At 46.2% G+C, this 17,883-nt stretch overlaps 1 protein-coding gene across 1 annotated transcript in view; it reads left to right on the top strand.

Moving 5' to 3' along the window:
* Positions 1–17,883, top strand: part of LARS2 (leucyl-tRNA synthetase 2, mitochondrial) — a 147,113-nt gene that overhangs the window by 39,942 nt on the left and 89,288 nt on the right. The window contains exon 6 of the mRNA XM_043442179.1: positions 15,618–15,707. Coding sequence (XP_043298114.1) covers positions 15,618–15,707 — 90 coding nt within the window. The remainder of the gene's footprint in view (positions 1–15,617; positions 15,708–17,883) is intronic.

The following is a 17,883-nucleotide window of genomic DNA, read 5'->3' on the forward strand; positions in this document are numbered from 1 at the left end:
TCTGGAGAAGGTGTGACCTGCGTTCTGTTTTCATGGCTTCAGGCTGTGGCCTTGGCGATCGTGCACTGGTGCTCGGGCTGGCCCCGTGAGTTCCTTGGGACAGTGACACTGTCAGCTTCTACGCTGTGTGGTATGACTCACTGAGGCACGTCTGTCTCTGACTTTGACCCTGTGCCCTCCCACCAGTGCTCTGGTGCCTGAAGCTGGTTCTGGACCAGGCCTTAGCTGTGTGTTTTGATTGGAGTAGGCTCTGGGGCCTGATTTTTATCAGGAATCATCTGGATAATTGTTTGGGGAGCACTTCCTAGGAGTTCCCTTCAAAACCAGCAAGCATATGAAGAGAAAAAAAAAAAAATGTCCCAACCAAATGGAACTCAAAGTAAGGCCTGCAGAACCTGTGAGAGCAGGGCTTTATTAACTCGTTGTTGATGGTGTTTGCTGAGCAATCCCCAGACACTCATCCTTCAATGTAACATCAAAACAAAATGGAAACACAGGACTGGGCATCAGTGATATTTGGATGAACTTGTCTCCTTTGCTGGAGTAATCAAGAATTGACTCTTTGCTGAGTTTCTTTACTGTGGAGATCTTAATGAGCTTTTATTTTATGAGCAATCATTTTCATTGGATTTTAATTTTATTTATTTATTTTTGGCTGTGCTGGGGCTTCGTTGCTTCAAGGGCTTTTCTCTAGTTTTGGCGAGTGGAGGCTACTCTAGTGGTGGTGAGCAAGCTTCTCACTGCAGTGACTTCTTTCGTTGCAGGGCACGGGCTCTAGGGTGTGAGGGCTTCGGTAGTTGCGGCTCAGTAGAGCTGCAGCAGAGCTTCGGTAGAGCGCGGGCTCCGTAGTCGTGGCGCACAGGCGTAGTTGCTCTGCAGCATGTGGGATCTTCCTGGATTACGGATCGAACCTGTGGCTCCTGCGTTGGCAGGCAGACTCCTCACCACTAAGCCACCAGGGAAGCCCTATTTGTCACTGAATTTTAAGTTTGATTTCTTCCCATGTTTCTACGTTCTGTCTTCCATACACGTTGGTGCCTGGTAATAAGACCAATGGATTTGCCCAGCAGTCCCATTGGAAGCAGGGATTACTGCCCCCAAGACAATCAGCCGTTGAAACGAATTCAAAATGAGCCTCGCCCTCCCCACTGCCAGGTTCCCTGAAGGCCATGTTGGCCGAGATGGATGTGGGGTGTGGTTATCCTGGAGTGGTGGAAGAGACACATCAGAACTGGCTCTGTAAGAGTTTTTATTGGGACTGGCTTTTCTGATGTCAACATTTTCCAAGTTTTATCCACCCATGCTGCCCAGCCTCCATAAATTCTGGGGGCTGCTGAGGCATTCATGGCATCACATGCCTACAACTCTGTGCTTCTGTTTCTCTCTCTTTCTCTTTCTTCCCTCTCCCTGTCCTCTTTCTATTCCTTATCCTCATCCATTTTCCTTGATTTACTTGCTTTCCTTTTCCTCTTGTCTTCTCTCTCCTGCCTCTCTTTTATAAATAATTTTATTATTATGAAAACTTTGTAACCTACACTAAAAGTGAGAATAGCACAGACAACCCCCAAAGACTCATTACCCATCGTCAACAGCTGCTGCTATGTGACCAGTCTCATTTCATCTGTACCCCTCTGCTCTGAATGATTTTGCGACAAGCCCCAGACATCGCATAACCTCATCTGAAAAGAGTCACTATATATCACTAGAGGATGAAGGCTCAGTCTTTCCTTCTCCCTGCCTTCCTTCCTTCTTCACAATTCCACTATCACACCTAAAACAATTAACAGTAACACCATAAAATCAGGGAATACCAGACATTTTGCAGGCTTCCATGGATGTCTTATCAGTATTTCTTTTTACCGGGTTTGTTTGCCTGCACTTCTCCTGGCCTTTGTTTAGCCTTTTCTTCCCCACCCTCCTGTCATTATCATGGTTTGGAACCAGTACTGTCTTTTCATCCAAAACATACAGGCTCTTTGGACCATAGCTGCATGAGTTTATTTTCAAAGACAGCATGCTTTGTATGATTACAAAGTGAAAACTATTATTGCCTCAAGGCCCTGACTACCTTGGAATTTTATTTACAGAGAGGACTAGACATTTGACAGGAGGGATTAAATTCCAGGAAAAAATGAGGCTTCTGGGATAATAGAAAGGTACATTTTTAACAGTTTTTATTTTAAAAGAATTTAAAGAATAGCTTAAAACAAAAAGAACTTAGGGCAAGTGATCGCCTGAAAACCTGGTTGGGAAGATGCCAGTTGTGAAAGCTCAGAGCTCTGGTTGCCTTGACAACATGCAACCAGGCCTCGAAATGTTTGACTCTCTGAGTCCTCCTTCAGGTCCTTCCAGAAGTGAAGCCATTTGTCTGGTAGATCTCTGGCTCTGCATTACTTGCTGTCCCTCAAAATTAAAAAAAAAAAATTAACCTTCTTCCAAATGCTCTTCTGTCGACCGGGGGGAAGAGGCAATACCTTTGTTTTACCTGAGGTGAACTGGCAGCCTGTCTCCAGTGCTTTCATTTCGGGGAGGCTCAGTGCTGGTGCATAACGGTTAGTGTTCAGAATTGTCACCGTGTGTCATCACAGATACCTAGCACACGTGCAGACCCCGTGCACTGCTGTGCCAGCTCAGCACTTACCGGCCTAAAACAAGGGGGGAAGATTCTGGTTGCTTCAGCCAGGATAGCGTTCTTGGACTCTTCAGCCCTAACTGAAGAAGGAGATGGCCTGGGGCAGCAGGGAAGTAGTCTGTTTTATCCTCATGCCCATTTGTGGTCATGAGCCCTATGAAGGATGCACGCTTTGGCTCATGGAGTAGAATTTCCCAATTTAGTGCTTGTTAAATGCTTCTTGGAGATCAGATCTTGGACACTCATCCCAGAGGCCTGGACTTTGGTGATGGGCCTTGCTGTTCACACAGGGTGGGCATGATCTGTTACCCCTCTGAGCCTCAGGTTCTTACAGTTATTAAAGAGATTAGCTCACACCTCAAATACTTCAGAAAATAAGAGTGCAAAGCCTCTTCCCCATGGCTGAATCAGATATCCAGGTCAGTTTTGCATGATAGCCAGTACAACTTTTGACCAGACAGGTGCCTGTAGGTGTGCAACACGAGATGCTCTATGCACATTGGGAGGCAGTGCCCACAAGACCTTGAAGATAGTGTTATTATTCCATGAAAATAACGAGGTTAATTTATGTGTGTGCTTGGACCAGTGGTTCTCTAACATTGACAAGCTTCAGTATCACCAAGAGGGCTTGTTAAAGCACAGATTTCTGGGTCCCACCCTGATGCAGTATGTCTGTGGTTTTGTTTTTCTGTTCAGAAAAAAAGGACCTTAGGAATGATTGTACTCCCAAACCTTATTAGGTAGGAATCACAATAAAACCTACCGTTAGTTTTTTCTGACATGTGGTAGAGCATAAATGAATAATAAAAACACAATTTATAAAAAAATAGGCAATGTTTTTGCAAATACAAGATTATTTTTATAACATTTCTTTGTGAAATGTGAGACACAGAGCATAAAGCATGTACGTAAAACTTAGCACTGTATTGGAAGTGCAACCAGCCACCATCTAGGTTAAGAAATAAAACTTCGCAGCACCCAGAAGCTCTTTGGGGGCCCTTTTCCAATTGCAGCTCCATCTCTCCCCACTACCAGCATCATATGGAACTACTGTTCTGACATTTATGGTCATCCCTGCTTTGTTTTCAGTTTCACCACCTACCAGTGTTTTTCATAGTTACTTAAATGGACTCACCTATATGTGTTCTTTTGTGTCTAGCTTCTTAAACGCAACATTTTTAAACTCAGCGTTATGATCAGAGAATGTTCTCTGTATGATTTTTCTAGAGGAAAACCCCACTCCTGAGTGTCTCCCACACTCAGTACTCTGCGACAGCAGCCTCACGTCTGACGCCAGATGTGTGTCCTCTAATGTAACTCAGTTCTGATACTGTCTGCGTGAAGATGGTGTCAGACCCCACAGGTTACACGCTTAGCCCTACAAGACAGTCCCCCTGCCCTCACTTCTTATTCCACCCACAAGTCCAGGTTGTTACCTCGACTTCTGACCAGCTGACTCTTAAGTCAGAGGTTTCCACAACCCCTCTTGATTAGTTTGCTAGCAAGAGTTCACGAATTTCACAGAATTCAGGAAAGCAGTCTGCTACTTGTTAGAGTACCAATTTATTACCAAGGACATCAAGATGAACAGCCAGATGAAGAAGTATATAGGATGGGGCCCAGGAGGGTCTCAAGCACAGAATCTTCTGTCCCAGTGAACTGGGTTGGGCCACTTTCCTGCATGTCACCATCCCAGAGGCTCATCAAGTCTTCCTGTTCATGAGATTTTATGTAGCAAGAATGAATTCCCTGACTCTCTATTTGAACTCCTCTGACACTGGCCTATCAGAGAGACAGAAGGGCCCCTCAATATTGCTGGTTGGGGTCGAAGTCCAGAACCCCTTCCCCAACCCCTGTGATCTCCACTGACACTGCCAAGGTTGTTGTTTTTTTTTTTTTTTCCCCGTATATTAACTTGGATTTTATTTTTATTTAAGTTGATTTACAATGTTGTGTTAGTTTCTGTTGACAAAGTGATTAAATTATATATATATATATGCCTTCTCTTTTTATATATATTCTCTTCCATTATGGTTTGTCATAGGATATTGAATGTAGTTTCTTTGTGCCATGCAGTAAGACCTTGTTATTTATCTGTCCTGTATATAAAAACCTGGTGTCCAGGAGGAGTAGGAGAGCCCGGCTTTCCACTCCACCTCCTCGGACACCGCCCTGATGTAGGGACTGGGCTCCCTTGGTCTTGGCCCCCCGGGCTTGTAAGCTTAGACCGTCTACTAACCACTTCCTGATGGGGATAGGGCTGTCATTTTTTCCTGTGGTGTTGACTAGGGTAGAGCAGTAATTGTCTAAATTTTCTCTCTTGTTAGGCTGTCCCTTTCATGGTATTTTGGCTAAAGGAAACAGGCTTTTCTTCTTTTTTATTTTTTTGTCTGTACTCCTTGGCATTTCTGGATTACTGGCTTCGTTAGCTCCAATTCTGGGACTTATGAGGCATAAAGAAAATCTGTGAAACTCACCACTGTGTCATTCCTCAGGTGCTGAGGTCTCTAATTAGCCTGCCTTCTCTTCTCAATTTATCCAAGTCTGTGTTTGCTTTATACATACATATATATAACATTCAGGGTTTTTAGCTGTACTTAGTGGAAAGAACAGGGAAAAGTGCATCTGTTCCATCTTCCCAGAAGAAGATGGCATATATAGTTTTAAATCCCCCCTTCTTCCTGTGAGATTCTGATCTGCACTTCCCTGCCCCTAGTCCTTCCCATAAACATCACTGGGCTACATTGTGTTACATATGACATCTTTTAGGCTGTGACGGGTTTCTACTACTCGTTGCTTATAGAGCTCGCAGGCAGCAGAACAGCTCATCTTGGGCACCACTGTCACTGTTTTGCATCCAAGGAATTGATGAATTGATATTTCCTCTTCATCTGGACCCATGCCCATCTCTAACAAATAGCCTTCTCATTATTCAGGAAACCTAGAGAACTCACTTCTCAAAAATATCTTTCAGAGGACACTGCCCTGTTGATCCTGAAATTTTCAAGTGTGTTGCAGATAAAATTAATGTTCTTTTCCTCCCAGGAAAAATGAAACAATGGTAGAGAGCTGGTTTGGCATGAATATTTGAAATACTGGCTTCTGCCCAAGTAGACTGATAACAAATTACAACTCATACCCATTCATCTCATCTGTAGTTGAATGGAGGGTTTTCCATTCCCAGCTGTCTAGTTAGAAAAGCTGTCCCTATTGTCTGACTGCCTTGATGAAATTCTTGTCAGCTGGCAAAGAACAGTTACCAAGCAATTAGGCAAAGTGTTGCTTCTTGTCCAATTATGGATAGTTTATAGAAACTTGTGCCGTTTGTAGCAGGAGACAGCTTTCAGGTTACCATAAAAATGACAATGCTCAAAAAATAATGGCCAGGAAAATAGCAAAAGAGGAGCCTACTGGTCAGCCTGATTTCAGTTCAGAAAGACAGTGTGAGCTGTCTTCAAAACTGCAAAGACCATGATTTCCTTTTCCTTAACGCTCCTTCTCTAAATTGGCTTCAAGAGCACGTAGAACATGAACCTTTCAAATGACGAAAATTCAGCTGTAGCCCTAGATTTGAAAAACAAGACCTTTAAGAGTAAAATGCGTGCTCTGTAAAAGCAGAGTGTCTAGCATTTGTCATTTTCAGTTTTCATTAAATGCTCATTTTCAGGCTAAAGTTAGTCCTGAGATGAAGAAACATAATTACATACAAATGAGTTCTTAGACAAATGTTAGGTTCATGATTAATTAATTACCCTGATATTAACACCTGTTCCCTCAGCTCTGCAAAAAAGGAGGAGAACCGGGAAGGTAAAGGAGGCCCCAGGCAGAAACTCAGCCAGGATGGAATTTAACAGATGGCTGAAGGAAGAGGGATGAAAGGATGGGGCCAAGGTGAGGGGGACAGTGAGGCTGAAGAACCTGGGCAGTGACAGTCATTGTTGTTTAGTCTGACTCTTTGCAACATCATGGACTGCAGCACGCCAGGCTTCCCCATCCTTCACTGTCTCCCAGAGTTTGCTCAAACTCATGTCCATTGAGTCAGTGATGCCATCCAACCATCTCCTGCCACGCTCTTTTTCTTTTACGTTCTCTTTCCCAGCATCAGGGTCTTTTCCAGTGGGTGGGGAGTAACAAATAGTTTAGGAGGGAGGAAGCAGTGGCCATGTGGTCTAGGACAGGGACCCCCAGCTGGATCTGTGGGTGGCAAAGAGTTGTTGGGAGAGATGCAAATAGAATGGAATAAAGCAGAACCAGGAGAGGTCGGGGAGAGGTCTCAGCCCTGGAATGCCTGTGGGAGGTAAAGATGTGATGGATTGCCTCTTTTCTCTCAGAGACAAATGGGAATGAATGAGATAGGAATGGGAATGACCATTCAGAGAAACTGCTTAAGGAAAGAGAGACTGTGAAAAGGTTTAATGTAGGTGGCTCGAATCTTCATATTCTCTGACCCAGGGCCCATATGCAGTCAGTACTCAATAAATGTCCGTGGCATAATTCAGGGAGTGAGTGAGCAAACAGAGCCCTCAGTTGGATGGAAATTCCCTTCTCTTTGTTCTCTGAACCTCCGTCTTCTGTCACTATAGCCGCTTGTTGTTGTTAAGTCTCTAAGGATAAGGACAGGGTAATTGTAGACCCTTCATGAATGTTTTCTCCTTGATGAATTAAATGGGGAGAAACACAGAATTCTGAACCAGTGTTACACCATGGAGCTGAGAAACTAATCTCAAGCATGTCTCCTTTTGAAAAGCCATCATTTGTTTTTGATTTTGTAGAAGTCGCTAATGGAGATATATGTGGTTCTTCATTTGCCTCTAGAGGTTTGAAGTTTCTGCATACAGGTTTCTTAGAACACTCTGTTCAGTATGAATTGGAGTGACATTTCTCATGTGAACCCGTACTTGACAACATTTAATATGAATAAGCCAGACTGGTTACAAGAGAAAAAGACACTCTAATCTTTTAAAAACCTGTTAACATTTAAGAAAACTTGCTAGGGCTTTGTCTCAAAGCTTTAATTTTTTTTTTTTTTTTTTACTCTGGTGACACTTGATGTCCTGAATTTTGATCTATTTGTTGCTTTAATGATTTATTGAGCATCTGCCATGTATACCTACTGGGCCAGTGTTGGAAAGGCAAGCTGACCCTCTCCAGATTCCTGGATCCTCATAGCACTTACGCATCCCATTTTCTAGATGAGAAACATGAGGCCCAGAGAGATGAGTCGTTGTCCAGGGTCACTGGCGAGTCCACAGCAGACCCACGGACTGAATCCAGTGCTCCGACCCCAGTCTTCAGCCTGCCTGTCATTCACTCCTTCCTTCCACTGCCCTTCACCTGCCAACAGGCTGTTTAGGAAGGTGGATAGAACCTGGGGACTTAAATAATAGAGCCAAGAAGTCTGTTGGGTCCTAAAAGATGGGGGTATGCTTGGCATGGAGCACTAGGCCGCTTTCTCATGCCCTTGTGGCATGGGCAGCCGATGGATCCACCCCTACCCTGTGGGGAAGGGAGCTGGATGATTCTTACACACCCGTGGGGCCCCTCGCATCACCACTGTCCTCTCACCTGTGTGCTAAGTGTTTGCCAAGTACAGTACCGCTCTTGCTCGTTACTCACAGGCAGAGGTATCTACCTGGCCCTTTACAGTCTTGTAACAGCAAGTCAGAAAGTGAGTAGGCCTGCTTAGGCCTCTTCCCCAGGAATTGTGGACCATGAGCCAGCCTCCCCGGTTATATTCCCTGGTGGTTCTGCATTGAGGCCACATCCTTCCCTTTGGAGCCTGGGTTGTTGGAACTGGTCATATGGATACATACTAGGTTGTCAGGGGCTTTCCAAGTGGCCGTGTGGATCCCCATTGTGACCTCAGGATATTTGTCTGTGCGTGCGTGCTCAGTTGTGTCTGACTTTTTGTGACCTCATGGACTGCAGCCCACCAGGCTCCTGTGTCCATGGAATTCTCCAGGCAAGAATACTGGAGCAGGTTGCCATTTCCTTCTCCAGGGGATCTTCCTGACCCAGGATCGAACCTGCATCTCCTGCATTGCAGGAAGATTCTTTACCACTGAGCCTCCTAGGAACTGAGCGTTGTTCTTCCTAAAAGAATATTCACCACGGTATTCCTTTATCTAGGAGTGCTCTGACCTGTTGCTTCTGCCTGATTTCCCCAGACCTCCTTGGAGCACACAGTTGAGTCAGTCCGAGCACAGCCCGGCTGTACTTACCAAGGTGCTGTCTTGCTGCCTGGTGCCCCTCTGAGCCCAGAGTCCTGGCTTCCAGTTGTTTCCGCCACCCAGAGCTGGGCTGCTTCGGGCGGGCCAGTCCCTCCCTGCAGGGTGGGGCTTCCTCCTGTAAAGCCGCTCTCACGGCCCCGGCTTCGCAGCTGCAGCCACCGAGAGACGTGGGACAGGAGAGGGGGGACGGAGGGCGGGAGGAGCGGTTTGGGAGCACGGAGTACCAGTGTGTCTAATGCACTCACGTGGCCTGTTTCTTGCTAATGAAGACTCCCAGTCGGGGCTGAGTGAGCGCTCCTCCTCTGCTTTCTCTGCCCCTGTCCTGCCTAAAGGCCCTTCAGGAGCCTCCAAGTGAGAAGTTAGCCATCCTCCTCCCTCCTTTTCCTGTGAAGCTGCAGGGGAGGGCCAGCCCACTCTTGTGGGTTTCCTGCAGCTTCCCTTCCAGAACCACGTCTCCTCTGGGAAGAGACTGAGCTCTCAGACAGTCAGGTATTTTTAAACAGCTGATCACAGAGCACAGGTAGTTACCTAACCAGGCTTCTGTGTCTGCTGGATGGAGGTGGGCTTCAGGTGATTATTTCTTGGTGTTTTCTTCTGTTTGTTTTGTGAAGGCAGAGTGGAGATTGACCGCGAGGATGAAGAGAATCTGTGTTGGGGTGGAGCTGCAGAACATAGCGAGGATTTGAATCTAGGCAGGCTCCTGGGGAGACCCTTCTTAACACAGGACACTGTTTGCGGCTGGGGAGGGGCTTGTTAGAAATCTCACATGGACTAAATTGTTTCCTTAGCTTCTGTCGAAAACCAGTTCATTGAATTCAGTTCATGAAGACAGAAGGGCAGGACAGGGCCCTGTCACTCAGGCAGTGTTTGGGAGGGGGATGTATTTGGAAAGAACCTCTTTGCGGTAGTTCTCAGCCCTGGCAGCACATGAAGTTTCTGGGGGTGTGGTGAGACCCGGGCACCAGTAACCTCTAAAGCTCCTCTTCAAGGTGCAACCAAGTTTGAGAGCCAGCACTAAGTTTAGAGGACTCCACGTGGGGTGGCCGTACACGTCCACTTTCGGCAGATTTTTCTCGTAAGCACCCTCCACCCCCACCCCTCCTTCTTCCAGCTCAGCAGGTGCCCCGAGCTGTGGACGGGAACCTTGAACCACCACCAGCGAGGAGCATCTGATGCAGGATATATGTTTATTCCTAAGCGGCACAGTATGAATCCTGAGGCTGATTTCCCTAGCCTTTAAGCTGTGCTGGGCTTTCACAACCCCTCCGCTTCAGAACGCGAACACGTGGGAAGGGATAAAAGGCAAGGCCATTACCACCCATTTCCTTTTGATCAGTTGCAGTAAAGAGCAAGTGACAGAAATGCACAGAAGAGGAATGTGACTACCCACATCTCCTCTGTTTACAAGGTTGGTTGTTTTGGAGGCAGAAGGCTCTGGTGAGAGTGAGAAGCAGGGAGATGATGCCTTGTCACCAGAAACTCTGACGCCTGGCGGTTGCTCACCCTTCTTACTGTGTTTACTTTCCCGTGTATGGGGACGTCCAATGACTGACTTGATGAACATGTTGCCTCTGGTTTGGTCTGTTTCATTTTCTCAAATCCTGAGAGCTGACTTAAACTCTGTGAGGTTTGCAATGCAAATTACATGCACGGTGGCCTCTAGTGACGTTAGTAGTTCTGTGATCTGGGACCCATCACTGTCAAAAGTGCAGTGGGATCAAGAGACACAGACCCGACTGAGTCCTGCCCGAGCTGAAGGGGGTTCAGAGGCGACCTCGCTGCCTCCCCTTGAGGCAGGCGTTGCCCCCGGAGGCAGCTGGGAGCAATCTTTTGTGGATTTCCTTGCCTGGGTCCCGTGGTTCGGTCTCTCCCTCACGAACACAATCTCTTTTCAGTCCGAAAGCCAGTGTTTGGTAAGGGATGGTGAGTGCAGATCCTTCCGACCCAAGCCCACTGCTCTCCCTCCCGCCCCGTCCAGCAGCCCCATGAGGACATCCGCCGCCTCTGAGAGGGGTGTGGTGACCGAGCCGGCCTCCCTCCTTCACCACACACTCTGAATCAGCAAGGGGAGCAGCACCGTCAATCCCTCACTTGTGCCCGGCGTCTGCTTCACACGTATCACCACATTTGTCCCGAGGCCCCTCCGACGGGCCTCGCCGCCCCTCTCCCCTGGACACGGACACCTGACTGTGGCCACATGCCGATGGTGGTGCAAGGACCGGAACCCCGACACACGGCTGCCGAGTGGGTTGTCTTTCCCTTGGCTCACTCTCTCTCTCCCTCTCTCCCTGGAGCAAGGAAGGTCAGCCTGAGGTCCACAGGAGCCGGTCCCCCTCACAGACCAAGCACTGTTTTCCTCTCCGAAAAGGTCAGCTGGGCCTCTGGGACTCAGGCTTCTCCGGCCGTTGTCGAGTCACTGTGTGCAGGGCGGTCCCGGCAAGGCCGGCTGGGTTATTGATCTGTGCAGTCACTGAGGTGTGGGTGGCTGGCCTCAAGTGAGGACGTTTTGATCCTCGCTCGTGCTGAGGGAGTGTCACCTTCTCCGCTGGGCCTCAGGTTTGGCTGTGAATGTGCAAAATATTTCTAATGCTAAAAGCCAGGTATCGCTGAATGTAAAAACTGCAGTGTGGCGGAATGAGACTTGTTGAAATTCTAGATGCATAAATTTGGTCTCTTGGCAGCTGGGTTGCATTTTGCAGAGCCCAGGGGGTTATAAAAGTTGACATCTTTATATAGATATATGTGGAGTATGGCTGAATTGCCATTGCTTTTGGAGCTATAACTTTGAATTGCCTGACTTTTTGTTCTAAAAACAAGGGTGTTTTTGCATGGGAGTGGGCTTACTCGGAAAGCAGAGCAAGAAAGGCACAGGAAGGAAAAGGGACTTGGGACACAGGGAACAGGCCTCGTGTGAGGGCCCCGGTGGTCTCGCAGAGAAGTCTTATTTCCGAGCTGACACCATCCACAGCTCAGGGACAAGAACCCCTGCCCCCAGACAGAAGCTCCCCTTCGGAGGACAGGCAGGGCTGGTCCTGGACATTTGGGTGCTGTGGGCTGGAGTCCAGCGGGTGACCTTTAAACATCTATCCGTTCAACATCTCTTTCACAGGTGGGGATGAACTGATGTTGCATCAAGAACAACCGTGTGCCTCTCTAACTTCAAAATGGGAAATTTATTACATGAATTTTTTACCGATTTTCCCAAGTCAGACAGCTACTCGGAGGCATATTGAATGATTTAAATTTTAGATGGTAAAGTCAGTCGCTCTTTCCCCGTGAGTAGCATCGTGCACACCTAACAGCTTCAGAGCCGTGTCTGCCGGCTCCCCACACTTGCCAGGCCTCCCAGAGGGGAGGCTCCCAGAGGGGAGGCCTCCCAGCCTGGGCTCAGCGCTGGCGGGAGGACCGGCGGCCACAGTGAGCAGCACCCCCACCTGCGCCGCGCCATGTGCTCAGGGAGATGGGGTCAGCCCCGCGGGAGAGTTCCCTAAGCTAGCTCAGTCCCGTTTCTGCCTTTGCCAGGGACATCTGATCGCTTTTATGGACCGCCCTCCAGAGAACTGCTTGCTCATTCCTCTTAATCCGTCTATGGTTGCAGACTCAAGCTAAGAAGGTCGAAATCCTTCGAGTAGGGTTTCTCACCTTGGCGTTATTGACGTTTGGGGCTGGATAATTCTCTGTTCAAGGGGCTGTCTTGCGCTCTGTAGGGTTTCAGCAGCACCCCTGGCCTCCACCCGGCAGATGCCGTTCAGACGTCCCCCAGCCCCAGCCCCGTCACAGTTGTCACCTGCTGCCTGACCCAGTCACTACCTGGGGAGCAGAAGTGTCCCCATTGAGACTCGCTGCTCCAGGAAGAGGCAGGAAGACTTTTCACATCTCTGTGGACGCGGACCCCCCCAGAAGACCTTCGTCTGCAGGGCTGGGTTTCAAATAACCAGTTCCCAAAACATGGGAAAGGAGTCTCATTTTCTAGCCAGTTGACTACAGTTAAAGCTTTTAAGCAGTTTTATTTCAGAAAGGTACCTTTAATGATTTTTACTGGGATGAGGCATTAGAAGACTGGAAGCAGCTGTTTGGACTTTCTTGGCTTTTTGTTCCCATCAAGTCAGCAGAGCAGAGGGACGGAGGTTCCGGAAAGGTTCTGTGTTCAGGAAATGCATTTCCAAGCAGGTGTCCCCCGGCCGCCACACTTAGTGTGGTTCCTGTGAGGCTGGACGTCCGCCCGGGCATTTCTTCACGGAGTGGCAGTACTGAGGGTCGAGCCGGGCCCTGTGTGCAGCAGGTGGGAATCAATGGGCAGGGGCGATGTTCCTGTCCCCAGGACAGGAACAGGACAGGAACAGGACAGGACAGGACAGGACAGGTCTCCAGCCTCCTCTAGGCAGGAGGCGCCAGCATCTCAGGAGGGGAGACAGTGCCAATGAGGCAGGCATGTGTTGAAGCAGTTCTGCTGGGATTAGAATATCCGTCCTGGAGCCATGGTTTTCAGGCTGTACTATTAGCAGTGGATGTGATTTTTTTTCTTCAAATGACATGTTTCATAGAAATGCAATATATATGAAACAGGCAGAAAGCAGAATGAAAGATTGAAGGCAGAAGAGAAGGAGGGGTCCATACCTCCTACCCCCTGTCTCACCTTGGAGCTGACACTTCCCAAGACAATGCAGTTTGCATCACCCATCTGACTGAAAGTAGCCTAATATTTGGTTGGATAATGATCTTTTTTTTTTCCCCCTGACTGGTTCTATCATCTTTTTTTTCTATTTTAGATAAAAGCAGTTTTCCAAAGCACAAACCTAAGGGAAGATTATCATGCTGTTCCATGGCTATGTAATTTTTACTCTCTGTCTATGAAAGCAGATCCAGGGGCCAAGGAAATATATATGTATATACATGCCTACATACACATATTCATTAGGAGTATTTTGATATTTTGAAAAATTTAAATATATAGAAAAACAGTGAAAAGAGCCCAGTCACTAGATTTAACAGTTGTCATTATTTTGTCATATTTGCCTCACCTGTTTCTTTAGACCTCTAATGGATAACAATTTTAAAAAGCATATCTACTGTAACAAGGTCTGGGACTTTTCCCACCACCTTCCCCTTACCCCCACCCTGTTTCCTATTCCAGTTCATCTTGTGGACCTGTGTAATTTGAGTTCAGTTTATGAAACTTCCATGAGGGATACAAATTTAATTTGACATTCCTATGTCTATTTAGTTTCGTTCAACATCAATTTGGGGGTGCCTTGCTGTTTCGAGACCTGAGCATACATGATGAGCAAAATGAACCAGACCAAACATAGCCCCTGCCCTGGGTTTTGTTAGAAATGGAAGTTCTTAAGTTGCTTATCAGGAAAATGAGTTCTGCCCCAAGCTTGCAGGGGTGGGGGAGGGCTGGCTGGTGAGGAAAATATGGGATGAGGATGAATTTGGAGGTTTGGGGGAGCGAACCCACCCACAGTGTGCTGGTCTGGTTCTTGTGTCACTGAAGTACTTTGTGTCCCATGCTCTTCAGACTCGATGTCCATGGCACCTCGGGAGCTGGTGTAGCCTGTGTGTGCTGTGTCTCCGGCGTTGGCAGGGGCGAGCTACAGTGTGGGCAGAGTTGTTAGACTGGCTGGGTATTCACTCCCTGCCTTGTTGGGGCGAGTGGAACCTGTGATCAGGGTTATTTGTTTCCTGGTGGTAATTACTCTGCTATTGTTACAAAACAACGTTAAAAAGGACCCAGGAATCTTCCGTGAGGAACATCACCCATGGGGGACAGCAGGAGTTTACCTGCCACCTTGCTCATTTCCTGCCACCCTTACCCTCATCTGGAGAAAGACTGGATCAATTGCTCTTTTGATAGAAGTATGCCTTCTGTCAGTCGTCCATGACAAATGAACCATCTGGAATGTCCCCTGCCCTGCATCCATTTCTCTGTTAGCTCTCCTTTGCAGTGAAACAAGAGCCCTAGGAAGGAAACAGTGTGACGATGTAGAGGTTTTTATGCTTATGACTTCCTCAACTGCAAACCTTATTGGTTAATTAATTAATTAAACCTTATCGGCTGGTTAATTAACAACCTGACTTTACAGATTCTATAGCACATGTGTTCTCAGGACAGAAAATACATTTTGGGAACATTCGATTTAAGCTTGGAAATACAAGCCAGGTGGTTTTTCACTAAGTTTATTAACAGTATTTGATAACGTTTCTAATGGGCCTTCCTAAGTAGACTCCAGCGTGATTCACATAATGGGATAAATGGAATATAATGAGTCTAAAAGAGCTATCAAGCCCCAGTTGTATCTAGAAACACGGGTTTGTTTTCCAGTGAGGATCGTACCAAAGCTAGCAAATATTCCTCTTAAATTTTGTGATTGCTTCCAAAATGAACTACATTTATGAATTAGCTCCATGGCCCCCAAATATGTTTATACTGACAGAAAGGGGAGTACTCAAGTCTGTACAGTGTACTTCAGCTGTTACTTGCATGCATGGGGCCATGCAGAAGACTTAAATCAAGTTTCTCATCGTTAAACAGGCCCTGGGAAAGGTTGCCCATGAGGTTGGCATTTCAATAACATCTCTCTTCCTAGAATAAATTGCTTCTTCCCTTACTTCACAAATCGATAAAAATATTATAGATTGATAAATATTTTTGCAGAGTGATTGCTTTTCAAAATTGAATTCAAAGGTGATCCATATGTTGGTAGAGGGAATGTTTACAGTGGCCCATACATAATTTTACCCCTCTTTGGCAGGAAATAACGACATGTTTACCAGATTACTACAAATGGACTCAGTATCTCTTTATTAAACTCTATGAAGCTGGACTGGCCTATCAAAAGGAGGTAAGTTAAAGTTTGTTGTTGTTATTGTTTAGTTACTAAGTTGTGTCCGATCCATTTGTGACCCCTGACCCACCAGGCTCCTCCATCCATGGGATTTCCCAGGCAAGAATACTGGAGTGAGTTGCCATTTCCTCCTCCAGGGGATCTTTCCCACACAGGGATTGAACCTGCGTCTCCTCCATCTCCTGCATTGGCAAGTGGATTCTTTACCATGAGCCACCCAGAAACCCCATGATAAGATAAGCCTTAGATGGTGGGAAATGAGAGAAATAGTATCCTCGTGTGGCCTAGAACTGCAGTGTCCAGTATGATGATGGCTATTAGCTGCACCTGGTTATTGAAATTTTAAGTAATTAAGATTGAAAAATTGATGCTTTTGAACTGTGGTGTTGGAGAAGACTCTTGAGAGTCCCTTGGACTGCAAGGAGATCCAACCAGTCCATCCTAAAGGAGATCAGTCCTGGGTGTTCATTGGAAGGACTGATATTGAAGCTGAAACTCCAATACGTTGGCCACCTGATGCGAAGAGCTGACTCATTTGAAAAGACCCTGATGCTGGGAAAGATTGAGGGCAGGAGGAGAAGGGGATAACAGAGGATAAGATGGTTGGATGGCATCACCAACTCAATGGACATGGGTTTGGGTGGACTCCGGGAGTTGGTGATGGACAGGGAGGCCTGGTGTGCTGCGGTTCATGGGGTCACAAAGAGTCAGACACAACTTAGCAACTGAACTGAACTGAAGATTAAAACAGTGTTAAAAATTCAGTTCCTCAGTTATACAAGTCACATTCAGATGTTGGTAGCTAGTGCTGGACAGTCTAGATAGAAAACATTCCCATCATAACAATATGCTTTTAATCATTATGGTTTTTATGGGGTTTTTTGTTCAGTTTTCTCTCCTTTTCTTTCTTCTTTTAAAAAGTATTTTGTTTTTAATTGATGGATAATTGCTTTACAGTATTGTGTTGGTTTCTACCAAACATCAACATGAGTCAGCCATAGGTTTACCCCTCCCACTTGAACATCCCTCCACCTCCCTCTCATCCCACACCTCTAGGTTGTTATGGAGCCCCAGTTTGAGTTCCCTGAGTCAAACGGCAAATTCCCGTTGGCTATCTGTTTTACATGTGGTAATGTGTGTTTCCATGTTATGCTCTTCATACATCCTACCCTCTCCTTCCTACCCCCTCAGCCTTGTTCCTAAGTCTGTTCTCTATGTCTGTGTCTCCATTGCTGCTCTGCAAATTGGTTCAACAGTACCATCTTCATAGATTCCATATATAATGCATTAGTATACGATATTTATTTTTCTCTTTCTGACTCACTTCACTCTGTATGACAGATTCTGTGTTCATCCACCTCATTAGGACTGACTCAAATGTGTTCCTTTTTATGGCTGAAAATATTTCATTGTATACATGTACCACCGCTTCTTGATCCGTTCATCTGTCAATGGACGTCTAAGTTACTTCCATGTCCTAGCTGTTGCAAATAGAGCTGCAATGAACATTGAGGTACACATGTCTTTTTCAGTTGCGGTTTCCTCAGGGTATATGCCTAGTAGTGGGATTCCTGGGTGATATGGTGGTTTTATTCCTAGTTTTTTAAGGAATCTCCATACTGTTCTCCATAGTGCCTGTATCAATTTCGTTATGTTTTCAATTAAAAAAATTTTAGAATCGGTATAGCGACTCATGTAGAAGGCTCAGTTTAGAATATCAGGATAACATGAATTTTCTTAAACCTTGACAACATAAAAAGTAATCTAGCTAACAAAAATCAGGAGGTGGAATTGGGGAAGAGAAGTAGAAGCAAGTGAGAGATGATCCCTACATACTTCATAACAAGGAGCCATAGAAGGAGAATTAGAGATTTATGTCTGTTTTTTTAAGTTGAAATGTAGCTATTAAAGCTAAGGATAAAGGTAGCAGAAACTAGAAGAGGAGTCTGGTTCGAGAAAGGCTGTATGACCATGCTCAGTATCTCATATATATGGCAAAGGGTCAGCAGAATCATCTAAAGATAGTAATCAGACTTAAAGTGGTACAGTTTCATTACATAAAGTTATAATGGTAAGTACCAGAAGAACTAATAAACTAAGCCTGCTAAAAGAGGAGTATTTTAATAATCACTTCAGATAATTATGAATGTCCTCCTTTAATACTATACCAAAA

The sequence above is a fragment of the Cervus canadensis genome, chromosome 22 (genome assembly GCF_019320065.1).
Source record: "Cervus canadensis isolate Bull #8, Minnesota chromosome 22, ASM1932006v1, whole genome shotgun sequence".
NCBI lineage: Eukaryota > Metazoa > Chordata > Mammalia > Artiodactyla > Cervidae > Cervus > Cervus canadensis.